General features: G+C 40.8%; 1 protein-coding gene across 2 annotated transcripts in view; it reads right to left on the bottom strand.

The window, feature by feature from the left end:
• Window positions 1–10,833: 10,833 nt before the first annotated feature.
• The window catches only part of LOC135519638 (activin receptor type-1-like), a 35,999-nt gene continuing 33,167 nt past the window's right edge, over window positions 10,834–13,665 (bottom strand). For both annotated transcript variants that reach the window (XM_064944880.1, XM_064944881.1), the window contains exons 11-12: window positions 12,470–12,600; window positions 10,834–11,978 (exon numbers count right to left, since the gene is read on the bottom strand). In XM_064944880.1, coding sequence (XP_064800952.1) covers window positions 11,844–11,978; window positions 12,470–12,600 — 266 coding nt within the window. In that variant the 3' untranslated portion in view covers window positions 10,834–11,843. The remainder of the gene's footprint in view (window positions 11,979–12,469; window positions 12,601–13,665) is intronic.

The following is a 13,665-nucleotide window of genomic DNA, read 5'->3' as shown; positions in this document are numbered from 1 at the left end:
TTCCGCCTATCCACTCTACCATAAAGGCCTGCTTTGGAACCACCGAGACTCTTCCTAGAGGGGAGTCTTGGTCAGGGAGGTGACGAAGAACCCGATCGTCACTCTGACAGAGCTCCAGATTTCTTCTGTGGAGATGGGAGTGCTGCTGCTCCAGTTTCAACTGTTCTGCCTTACTATTATTCGACCATGCTGGTCATTTATGAACATTTGAACATCTTGGCCATGTTCTGTTATAATCTCCACCCGGCACAGCCGGAAGAGGACTGGCTACCCCACATATGCTCTCTCTAATTCTCTTTCTTTCTCTCTCTCGGAGGACCTGAGCCCTAGGACCATGCCCCAGGACTACCTGACATGATGACTCCTTGCTGTCCCCAGTCCACCTGGCCGTGCTGCTGCTCCAGTTTCAACTGTTCTGCCTTATTATTATTCGACCATGCTGGTCATTTATGAACATTTGAACATTTGTCCATGTTCTGTTATAATCTCTACCCGGCACAGCCAGAAGAGGACTGGCCACCCCACATAGCCTGGTTCCTCTCTAGGTTTCTTCCTAGGTTTTGGCCTTTCTAGGGAGTTTTTCCTAACCACCGTGCTTCTACACCTGCATTGCTTGCTGTTTGGGGTTTTAGGCTGGGTTTCTGTACAGCACTTTGAGATATCAGCTGATGTACGAAGGGCTATATAAATAAATTTGATTTGATTTGATGTGAGAACCTTCCAGAAGGACAACCATCTCTGCAGCACTCCACCAATAAGGCGTTTATGAGAGAGTGGCTAGACGAAAGCCACTCCTCAGTAAAAGGCACATGACAGCCCGCTCTGAGTTTGCCAAAAGGCACATCAAGACTCTCAGACCATGAAAAACAAGATTCTCTGGTCTGATGAAACCAAGATTGAACTCTTTGGCCTGAATGCCAGGTGTCACGTTTGGAGGAAACCTGGCACCATCCTTACAGTGAAGCATGGTGGTGGGCAGCATCATGCTGTGGAGATGGGACTGGGACAGGGCAGGGACTAGGAGACTAGTCAGGATTGAGGGAAAGATGAACGGAGCAAAGTACCTTAAGGAAAACCTGCTCCAGAGCGCTCAGGACCTCAGGCTGGGGCGAAGGTTTACCTTCCAACAGGACAACAACCCTAAGCACACAGCCAAGACAATGCAGGGGTGGCTTGGGGACAAGTCTCTTAATGTCCTTGAGTGGCCCAGCCAGAGCCTGGACTTGACCCGATCGAAAATCTCTGAAGAGACCTGAAAACAGCTGTGCAGCAAAGCTCCCCATCCAACCTGACAGAGCTTGAGAGGATCTGCAGAGATTAATGGGGAAAACTTGTAGCGTCATACCCAAGAAGACTCGAGGCTGTAATCGGTGCCAATAGTGCTTCAACAAAGTACTGAGTAAAGGGTCTGAATACTTATGTAACTGTGATATTTCAGTTTCATTTGTATTTTTTTTACTCAAATTTCTAATAATCTGTTTTTGCTTTGTCATTATGCGTATTTGTGTGTAGATTGATGAGGGGGAAAAAAACGATTTAATCCATTTTAGAATAAGGCTGTAAGGTAACAAAATGTGAAAACATCAAGGGGTCTGAATACTTTCCGAATGCACTGTATTGATCTAGAACAGGATGATCTATTTTGGATGCAATTTGAATGGAGTTGAAGCTCGCATGGGGCACTGATTTAAAGCAACGATATTCGAGTGATAGGCTGTTCTAAAACTCTGGAGCTGCAATAATAAAAACAAAACATCTTTACAATTAAAAAATTAGGTGACCCTCAAAAGCCAGATGGAGATGAGTAAATTAGACGTGTATTTGGTCTTTATATTACTGCAGCATACACTATGCTGGAGCAAATGCAGACCTGCATGTCACAAGAAAAAAAGTAACCATGATGAGATGAAAGGTCTACAACATGCATTGTGAACTGCGCTCCATACTGAGATGGGGTGTCTGTCCCCGCCCTGAGCATTGATGATTCATCATGCAGAGGCTGTAGAGAAGCCAGATTTAGACATTTTATATAATTTATCCGTTCCATTTCACGGCATGCTGTTCATATAAATTATATATTATAATTTACCGGTTTCTCTCAGTTATTTATCCCAGGAAAAGGGGGAGGTTTTGTGTGGTAAATACCGGTAAATCGTACACACCTGAACACACTTAACAAAATAAAGGAGAGACAGAGTTTAAATAACATTCTTAGAGCATTTTCGGAACTTTACTTGTATGGTAGGAAATGTACCTTGCTGACAGACCCTAAGATTCTTGGTCCTAAGACAGGTGTCCCAACACTTGCAGCAGCTAGAAGGCAGTGATGGTCTTTGATTTGAGCAGCTTGCACATATGATATACAGTACAAACCATCAGAGCAGCATGGCAATCCAGATGTGTTGTCCAGACTCCCCCTGAGTGATTATAGGGGTCCTACCCCAAATCCACTGTGTAGAGTGTCATTTATAGATTTAGACTTGCCAATCACTGCTAAAGATATAGCACTTGAAACTGAGAAAGATCCTGTATTGAAAATAGTTACGCATTTATGTCAAAAAAAGTTGGGATGACTCTGTCCTTTAGGGTTACAGGGTGATGATTTCATAAAGCAAGCAAAGCAGACTACTGGCAGAACTACATGAGAGTCAATGGGGTATAGTTATGATGAACTCCTTAGCTAGAAGTCTTCACCTCGGGCCTTATTGCTTAATTATACTGCAAAATTACTGCAATAAAAAAACGGTGTTATTTTGGACACAGTATTTGCAGCATACTTCAGTTATACTGCACTCTAATTGCAGTTTTACTGCAGTGGACTCCAGTTATATTGCACTCTGACTGCAATCTTTTTCTTAAGGGATAAGGTCCACGGCAATCTGATTATAATAAACCAATTAACATTCCTTGTTTATTGATTATAATAAACCAATTAATGTTCATAGTCTATTTACATATTCCCTCCAAGTTTTGGTGCTGGTCCCGCCCAAAAGCAAGAGTGATTGTGCAGTATGGCTGCATTAGCACTGTATTCCATCCAAACAATCACTTCATCTGATTTGTTTCCATAATCAACTGTCAGAGTTCAGTCGAACCTCCTCTGCACAGCACACTTTGCATCTGACTACGTTGCAAATCAGGCTAGGTATACATGTGGATATCCCAGCAGCTCCATCAATCATTGCCTAGATCTTGAAATCATCAGCAGCAGCAACCATTCATCAAGTGTCCAGATAGTTATTTTCCTATTATAAGCAAAGGACATGGTATTCATGGATTGCATGCTTCGTCACTATATCGTTTTGAAAATCCCGTTTTCCACCACCATTTTAGTATTTTCGGACAATTTAGCCTGAATGGAGGATGCTTTCTGTACATGCCGGTCCATGGTGGACACAAGTGTATTACCGGGAATGCATATCAATCTTAGACAATAGTGCAGATCTAGCGCCCCACTATCGGCTGCTTAGGCTGCTGATATATGATCCCCCCAAAAATGTAAAGCCTTCTGGCTGCTTAATGAATGTATACCCCTTATGATATATCATATGACTTACAAAAGCCCCGGCTGGAGGTCCAGCTGGTTTGACTTTACTACAGGCATACAGTGGCAAGAAAAAGTATGTGGAGCCTTTGGAATTACCTGGATTTCTGCATAAATTGGTCATAAAATTTGATCTGATCTTCATCTAAGTCTCAACAATAGGCAAACACAGTGTGCTTAAACTAATAACACACAAATTACTATATTTTTCTTGTCTATATTGAATACATAATTTATGGGAAAAGTATGTGAACCCCTAGGCTAATAACTTCTCCAAAAGCTAATTGGAGTCAGGAGTCAGCTAACCTGGAGTCAAATCAATGAGACGAGATTGGAGATGTTGGTTAGAGCTGCCCTGACCTATAAAAAACACTCACAAATATGAGTTTGCTATTCACAAGAAGCATTGCCTGATGTGAACCATGCTTCAAACAAAAGAGATCTCAGAAGACCAAAGATTAAGAATTGTTGACTTACATAAAGCTGGAAGGATTTACAAAAGTATCTAAAAGCCTTGATGTTCATCAGTCCACGGTAAGACAAACTGTCTATGAATGGAGAAAGCTCGGCACTGTCGCTACTCTCCCTAGGAGTGGCCGTCCTGCAAAGATATTACTGCAAGAGCACAGCACAGAATGCTCAATGACGTTAAGAAGAATCCTAGTGTCAGCTAAAGACTTACAGAAATCTCTGGAACATCTTCATTGATGAGTCTACGATACGTAAAACACTAAACAAGAATGGTATTCATGGGAGGACACCACAGAAGAAGCCACTGCTGTCAAAAAAACATAGCTGCTCGTCTGAAGTTCGCAAAAGAGCAACTAGATGTTTACAGCGCTACTGTCAAAATATTCTGTGGACAGATTAAACTAAAGTTGAGTTATTTTGTAGGAACACAACACTATGTGTGGAGAAAAATAGGCACAGCACAGCAACATCAAAATCTCATCCCAACTGTAAAGTATGGTGGAGGGAGCATCGTGGTTTGGAGCTGCCTTGCTGCTCAAAACTATCTGTCCGCCAATTGAATCTCAACAGTTCGATGATGCAACAGGACAACGACCCAAAACACAGAAGTAAATCAACAACGAAATGGCTTCAACAGAAGAAGATACGCCTTCTGGAGTGGCCCAGTCAGAGTCCTGTACTCAACCTGATTGAGATGCTGTGGCATGTCCTCAAGAGAGCAGTTCACAACAGACATCACAATAATATTGCTGAACTCAAATAGTTGTGTAAAGAGGAATGGTCCAAAATTCCTCCTGACAGTTGTGCAGGTCTGATTCACAACTACAGAAAACATTTGGTTGAAGTTATTGCTGCCAAAGGATGGTCAACCAGTTGTTAAATCCAAGGGTTCATGCTTTTTGACCCTGCACTGTGAATGTTTACATGGTGTGTTCAGTAAATACATGAAAATGTAAAATTGTTTGCGTGTTATTAGTTTAAGCAGCAGAAATGCAAGTAATTTCAAAGGGTTCACATGCTTTTTCTTGCCACTGTACATGATCATATCATGGACTTCTTGGAGGAAGATGCTTTTGATGAGGAGCTACTTGGTGAAGACTAGGACGAAAAGTACGAGAAACACACACAAACAGGACAGACAGGCGAACATCTACTAGCAGAGAAGCAGCTGAGCTAATTCCCCCTCTAACCTTCCTAGGTCGATGCTGGTGGAGGTGGCTACTGGTCATACCAAGCTGGTGTGCAAGTTGCAGAAATGTTATAGCTGGGCCTCCCTGGTGGCGCAGTGGTTAAGGGCGCTGTACTACCAGACTCTGGGTTCGCGCCCAGACTCTGTCGTATCCGGCCACGACCGGGAGGACCGTGGGGCGACGCACAATTGGCCTAGCGTCGTCCGGGTCAGGGAGGGTTTGGCCGGTAGGGATATCCTTGTCTCATCACGCACCAGTGACTCCTGTGGCGGGCTGCACGCTAACCAAGGTTGCCAGGTGCACGGTGTTCCCTCTTACACATTGGTGCGTCTGGGTTGGATGGCGCTGTGGTAAGAAGCAGTGCAGCTTGGTTGGGTTGTGTATCGGAGGACGCATAACCTTCGTCCCTCCCGAGCCCGTACGGGAGTTGTAGCGATGAGACAAGATAGTAGCTACTAAACAATTTGATTCCACGAAATTAGGGAGAAAAACGAGTAAAAAAATATATTAAAAAAGAATTATAGCCTGGTCCCAGATCTGTTTATGCTGCCTTGCTAACTCCTCATGTATGATAGTTGTCATGCCATGTTGGCTTGGCTATACATAGGAGTTTGAAATATAGCACAAACAGATCAAAGACCAAGCTAGCATTTGGCTGATGGTCAGAACAGAAAGGAACTACTCTAGAAATTGTTGGCTTTGTTACAGGAAAGATAAGGGAATGACTTTTTTGTGTGGCACCTGAATGCAAGGGCAAGCAGTAGTGTATGATATAGTTATGATGTAACTTGTACATTGTTTTCAGGTTTTAATTAGAAAATCTATTCCCCTATCTTTATTCTTTCAATAAAGTTGTTTAATTAATATACCACTCGTCTTTCCTTATATGAAAGAGTCAATGCTTTCTGTGATTTTGTTTTGGTGCAGATATGCGTTTAATTTACTAGCTGGATAAGAGAGTCTGATCACGGAATATTCCGTAGAATTGTAGAAAAGTACCATCAGTCACAAAAACAGGATCAGAATGGAAATACCTTTAATTGAGAACGAGTTCTATCTTCCAGAGCTGGACTTGTAAAAACAATAACTGGAAAAGACATACATGCCATGAGTTTTACTTTCACTATAACCTTGTTTGCGATCTGAGACAGATCGGTTTTATTCATACAAATACATGTGCCACAACAGAGCACTTTGACAGTATACAATAAACAATTGCAGTGCATCTGTTTTATGGTCTTGTGTAAATAATTGACAAGAGAATTTACGAAGAATGACAACCTTTCAATAGAGTCTGATTTCTTCATTGATCTAAGAATGTTTACTCATTAAAAAAAAAATGGAATGTTAACTCCAGTGTCATCAAAGTCTATTTTGCAAAGGGATGAAATAGACTTCGATACTGAAGATTATACCATGGGCCATTGCATCTCAGATGCCTAACACAGCAAGTAATACCAAGCATACTTAGTATTGCCTCAGACGCAGAGGCCTATAGCCCTGTAGATAATCATGTCATTCTGCAATGAATAGACGGCCAGGACGGTGCACCAGATAAACAGGCTGTTCTGGTCCTGCATCTTCTTGTGACCTATTGAAAACAGTACAACAATGATATCGCAAATTAAGACGCATTATGTACGCCTTTTGTTTTGATGACAAAACAAAGTAGCCTACACACCTGTGGAACTTTGTCGCTTTCAGGGTGCGACTTCAGCTCCAACCGACAGGCCTTTGTTTTGTTTTTTAAGGGGGTAAGGCCAAATCAAATGTAATTTGTTGTATGCTTTGTAAAACACAGGGTGTAGACTAACAGTGAAATGATTACTTATGGGCCCTTTCCAACAATACAGAGAGAATGAAAAGGCAATCAGTCTGTATGCAAATATCTCATTTTACATTTAGTTTCCTAATGCCTACACAATGCGATTGAGCATTTCAGTGGCCCAAGGAAGATAAATTGACAAATATGAGTATTATAAAAATAAATACACAGTGACTTAGACAAAGTGACAATTTTAAAATTACATTTAAAAAAGACTGCATGGGGGCTTTAATCTTCTCTGAACAATGAAAACATGACTTTAAATACAACCATGAGGAAACATTATGCTGAAGTACTGAAATTCCCCACAAAAGAACGTTAATGCTCTCTGAACTATTTGAGAACATTCCCAATGTCAAACCAGTTGGAGAATGTTCCTAGAACCTTACCAACATTTAAATGAAATGTAACCACTTTTGAACTTATAGGAAACATTTGGTTAAAGTAATGAAATCCAAATAAAATAAAATTTTTGTCAAGTTCCTTAAAATGTGCTGCTGATAATGTTCCAAAGCCAAGGAACTACCCTGCACAATTCCCAGAAAGTTATATGCAAAATAACCATAGGACAAACACGCTCTCACCAAGCCCTAAGAAACATATGGTTCTCAGAACATTATGTGCTTGCTGGGTCTAGCCCACTGATAAAGACAAGTGAATGAGGCTGAATATCTTTGTCTGTTTAATCCATTTAAATTGTGGCGCACACACACTTGTCTGTGAAAACTGCAGCCTACATTCAATCAATTTTCCATTTATAAAATTGTCCTGTGCTTCGGTTCTCAAAACATCATAGCAGCAAAACTAAAACAGTTTGTGAGGTATGATGACTCACCTCTGCATCTGGCACCACAATCAACTGCATTCTAAAAATGTCTCATTCACCTATGTAGGCATATCAAAAGACAATATCACCATGATCCAGTAAAGCAATATTGTCACCAGAATCAACATCTACGATAAGCAACATTTAGATTTCCCTTTTCACCATCTATAAACTCCTTTCAGAACTGCTTACAATCCCTGTTTTTAAAAGGTACCTTGACATAAAGTGGTGCATCTACCAGCTAATTGTCCATCTAAAACCAATGGTCAAAAAAGCTGATACATTTGTAATTCACCAGGGATACCAAAAACACCCTTAACACACAACACAATTGTTTTAATGAAACTGATGAAAAGCCATGGTGAATGCTATCTGCAAATACCGGTAGGTGCTATACCTTTAAAATACTGTTCCTACTGTTGCAAATGTGTAGGGATTCACCAGAGCTGGACAACCTTGCAGCTGTACAATCAAAGCCATTACACCAAGGTGCCTGACTGAGCCCCTAAGTGAAATCGCAAGTCATTCACTTCATCCTCTGTGTTTAACTTGCCGCCAAACTACATGGTACAATACCCAGGACACTGCACTAGCACCATATGGTGTATGCACCCTGTGTGCTGTCTGTTCTACGGTACCTCAAGCCCAGACATACCTCCTGTTCAGGTCACGTGGTCAGGGAAAAACTCTAAGCCCCATCTTTGGCCTCTTGGCAACACCATCCCAGTTATGAAACCAATGTGGTACATTTTGAAAAACTGTTTCGAAAAGCCCCTGCACTTCTCTGACCAACAGTCCCTCAACCCCTGACATGCCTCTGGTGTAGTCTGGGACTCTGTCCTCCATATCAGGTCCCTAATGTAGATCTAAGTGCTGTAACTTTCAGAACGTAGAGGTCAGCCAACTGGGCAACAGAATAAGGTTAAGGCTAATCCAGATACAGTCCAACAACCACTCGAGAGTACCGTACTATTTACTGAATTCTTGCAGGACAGTGGAACTTGATAAAAGCGTGCTTATTTATTGACCAATGCATCCTTAGCCTTCATCAGGTTAACAATAAAACACTTAACTTCCACTGTCCTTCAAGAAACGATTGATTTCCTCTTGCACCTTAGTTGAGGAGCGAGGTATGGGCAGTGTTGCCTTCTCTTTCTATGGTCTGTAAATCCAAAGTGAATTTGACAGAAGGCCTCCCATACAGCTACCTGAATGAAAATCACTACACAACAGCCATGGGTGACCACATTGCACTCACTATTTTCAGTCTGCTAAATGACTAAAATGGAAATGTAATGCATTTCCATAGTAACCCATTAGCAAAGCCACATTGAATGCGGGGGTTCTATTCGCTTTCATTCTCACATGATCCCTCTATTCTTCAAGGCCAAGGCTACCTACAGTACAGGCTGTTCCTGGATGAATAGCACAGCTTCAGAAGATTGAAAGAACGAGAGAGAACGCAAGAGGGAAAGAGAGACGGGTGTGTGTGTGTTTTCCAGGGTGTCAGGCTGCGTAGGAAGTTGAAAAAGCAACTGCTTCAAAGAAAATGATTTGCCAGCTTAGTGACGAAGTTGGACAAATTAACTCTAGAAATGAATATGAAGAAATCAAGGCCCTCAGGATCTCTTGAGCTCTGTTGAATGATCCCCACCACCACAGGCAACACTTTGCTTCAATGTTTTAATTAAAAAGCTACCAAACCTAAAAGCTGAGGGAAAACAAGCACACAAATAATATGCATTACTGTCATCTTGCAGTGGGAATTAGTCTAAAATAATTTCTGCCATTTGCTATCATTTGCATGTAAATGGGAAGCATAGTGAGTGAACAACTGCCCGTATACACAAAGCAGCAAAATGAGACCTTGTTTTCAAAACTACATTTGGTGATTGTGGATCAGTTCACAGTAGCACAGTCAGGAGACCGTTAAAATTACCAGTTAATAATGACCATGTGTGAGTCCCGAAAGGCACATTACTCCGTATAAAAAGTGCTCTACGTTTGACCAGATCCCTATTGGCCTCGGTCAAAAGTAGTGCACTATAAAGGGAACAGGGTGCCATTTGGGACATTACCTAGGATGTTGTCTATAACATATGCTAATTTGGAGTTGCTCATTTTGGGTGTCACAGTCAGTTCCGGCAGACAACTGGCATATCCATTGCTTTGCTATTTACCGGCCCCATGCAGATTCAGGAATACAAATGAGTGCAGGTGACACCATTTACTGTCCCATTCTAGACTTGCCTTTTGTTTCTCGTCGGGCAACTGAGCCACAATTTAAGCAGTTCAATTTAGTCATTAGGGCCTAGAATACCCTCTGACATTTCCCAAATGAAAATGTATTTATTGCATTTTACAACCGAGATTGAGCTGTGTTTAATATGGAAATGGATTAAAACATGCCCTCCATACTTTGCTGCATTTCATTATTTGTTTCGTAGTCGACAAGCTGGACACAAGAAAAGTTCCTTTGTGCAGTGAGCAGCTTACGTCTCTGCTGCAGGTCAGTAAGACTTTAGGGGCTGCACTATGCCAAGGCAAAGGAACTGTCTAGTCCGGGAGGACAAAAGAAAATATGCAAAGCTGAGGAAATTAAACTGCGCTCTGGATTTGCATAACAACCAATGCTAATACTCACCACCTAATACTTTGCTTATCCTGACATAGTTGCAAAACTGGTAACGTTCAAACTTCCCAGAATTTCCAGCAATCCTGGTTGGAGTATTCCAGATTTACTGTTTATTCCGAACTAAATTCTGGGAATCTTCCAACTGTCATTTCTAGAAAAACCTGGGGATTTTGGAAGGTTTCCAGAATTTTGCAAACCTATCACGGCATGTAAAAAAAGTTCAAGTTTAGGTAGATGTGCAGAGCTCCGCAGTGGGCAAATAATGTGGGGCATATATTTTGATGAGGGGAAAAAGGGTTCATTTGATGTTGTAACTGACAGATGAGACAGAGAGCATCTATGTGTTGTTTTTTCTCTATTTAATTCATAGAAATCACTACTTGATATAAAATGTTTAAAAAAAAGAAAGGCTGAAGTTTGACTTCAATTACTTTGACAATGCACAAATTAAGACGATATAACTTTACAAGCATAACTTCTGTTCTCCCGTATGAATCGAGTTCAGCGTCATCTAGTAAATATTTTTATTTGCTCTTTTAGCATTTGTCTCAATTAAGCTGATGAAACAACCAAACAAAGAACAGGTACACAAATGTGAAATGTATGGTGATATAAAACGTTTCTGTGACAGGACACGTTAGACAACGTCGCCAAAGTAAGGAGTAAAGAGTGGCTATAACTGTCTGCAGCACAATTCTACAACACAGTGTGTTAGCTAAATACGTTACAGGTTGGATGAAATACCAAGAGAATTGTTCTAACAATATTGTAAACAGCAGTGCAAGAGCGATGCAGTCAAAGTAGAACTTCTCTTTTTTTTTTCCTCTCCCCTCATTCTGATTACTGGAGTTTGTGTGAACTATAAAGCATAACATTTTTTTGGCAAGTTGTTTCTTTTCTCCAAATGCATCAGCGACAGTGCAAGCCAGGAATGCAAAGATCGCTAGTGCAATAACAGCAATAAAGCACGGCCAATATTGCTAAATTAAATATGTTCAAACATTTCTCAGAAGAATCGGCAGCTCTAAAGCGATATACAATACTCAAATGCCCAGGTAACAGTTTCTTCCTTGAAGAATGTGACTATTAGTTCAATATTCCTATATCTTAAAAAGGGATAGTCACCTAATATCCAAGACTATTGGCAGTCTTAAATGCCCTGTAAGCCATCTTTGGATGCCAAAATTTGTCCCACCAAGTGTTTAAAATAAATACAAAATGTGCCACTTTAAGAGCACTGAGCTCAACCGGTCCATTTTCTCCTGTGTGTTGTCCAGGGGAACCGAACTGCCTGCCGGATGTCTTTAAAGGCCTTTAGGTCTCCTCTCCCTGCGCACCATCAAGGAAGAAGCTCAACAGTCCGTTTTAATTTTGTCCAGAGAGTTGTCGATTTTTGTCAGAGTCTTTTTGATGCGTAGCGCCGTTAATCTGGCGGATGGATTCTGGTACCAGCACTCCTTCATAAGTTTTGCGATGGACGTTAAAGTCTGGAAAGCAGAGGAAATCAGAGTTAAAAATCCATTAAAGTTCACATTTAAAAAAAATAATAATAAAAAAAAAAAAATCAAGTGTGACAGTGTATAGTTCCGTAAAGCAATTATTCTTCAAATCAAATTTAAAAAAAGCTTTTGTCCAGTACACAGAATTGCAGATGTTATCACAGGTGCAGCGAAAAGAACAAATATCAGATTGAGTAATATAAAAAAGCTAGAATTCTAAGCAAAAATGAATTCTGAGCACAAAAGATCTTAACTGCCAATCAGACCGTATTATGTTTTCAATGGAGCTGGGAAATGCGGTTGACGGCTGACCGGCTCTTTACAGAGACAAGTAACCGTCTGATGAGAAAGGACAACCTAGCAGATAGTGCAGCATTCTGCACAGTTTATAAATAGAGATTTGGACAGGCTCATATTCTTTATGAAAACATATTAGCTAGTTCTCTCTCCAACTCTGCTTGTCTCGTCTCTGTACTCACTGGGTCTGAGAACCATCTGTTGGGGATGTTGGGTCTCTGCTGGTCCACACACACCACCTTCTTCATGTCTTCAAAGCTGGGGTCGCTGGGCACCGCGTCATGGAAGGGAGGCTTGTAGTCCTCTACAATACCTACGCGGAGTGTGTTGGAGAATACACAACATATGTCAATGAGATCTCACATTAATCTGCACGGGAATTTTAATATTGAGTAATATGCAAGTGTAACAGAGAATAGGAAAAATACATGACATAAATATCCATAAAATCTGGCGAATGGGTTTTTTATATGGTATTCCATCCTACTTAATTTGACAGCATTTTTTTTTTAGGTGTCACAAAATGCGAGAAATAGCACATACAATTGCTAACAAGGTACTTTGTTTGCATAGTTCTCACGTGCTACTTATGTACTAGGTGGAAACCCATGGGGAAAGTAAGTCATTTAACTGTGTGGAGAAAGCAAGATCCATTTCAGATAAGATGCCAGTGCCTCTAGTCCCAGACTAGACCACAGACACGGGGGAGACTTCTCCTCTGAAGTCACATTCACTCATTTCCGCAATGAGACTGTTGATTTTAATCCTCGACTTGTTCTGCCAATGGTCAATACAACTGTATGCATAGCAAAGTGATACAGTGGTCTTATTATTAGATTGCTAAACACTTCCTCTAAAAGTGGAGGAATCAATTCTCAAATCCAGCTGGACATTATGTTCTACATACAGCTGAAGTCAGAAGTTTACATACACTTAGGTTGGAGTCATTAAAACTCGTTTTTCAAACATTTCACAAATTTCTTGTTTACTAACTATAGTTTTGGCAAGTCGGTTAGGACATCTACTTTGTGCATGACAAGTAATTTTTTCAATAATCGCTTACAGACAGATTATTTCACTTATAATTCACTGTATCACATTTTCAGTGGGTCAGACGTTTACATACACTAAGTTCACTGTGCCTTTAAACAGCTTGGAAAATTCCAGAAAATGATGTCATGCTTTAAAAGCTTCTGATATGCTAATTGACATCATTTGAGTAATTGGAGGTGTACCTGTGGATGTATTTCAAGGCTTACCTTCAAACTCAGTGCCTCTTTGCTTGACATCATAGGAAAATCAAAGAAAATCAGCCAAGACCTCAGAAAAATAATTGTAGACCTCCACAAGTCTGGTTCATCCTTGGGAGCAATTTCCA

This window comes from Oncorhynchus masou, chromosome 29 (assembly GCF_036934945.1).
Source record: "Oncorhynchus masou masou isolate Uvic2021 chromosome 29, UVic_Omas_1.1, whole genome shotgun sequence".
NCBI classification, from domain to species: Eukaryota; Metazoa; Chordata; class Actinopteri; order Salmoniformes; family Salmonidae; genus Oncorhynchus; species Oncorhynchus masou.
This window is presented reverse-complemented; position numbering and strand designations above follow the sequence as displayed.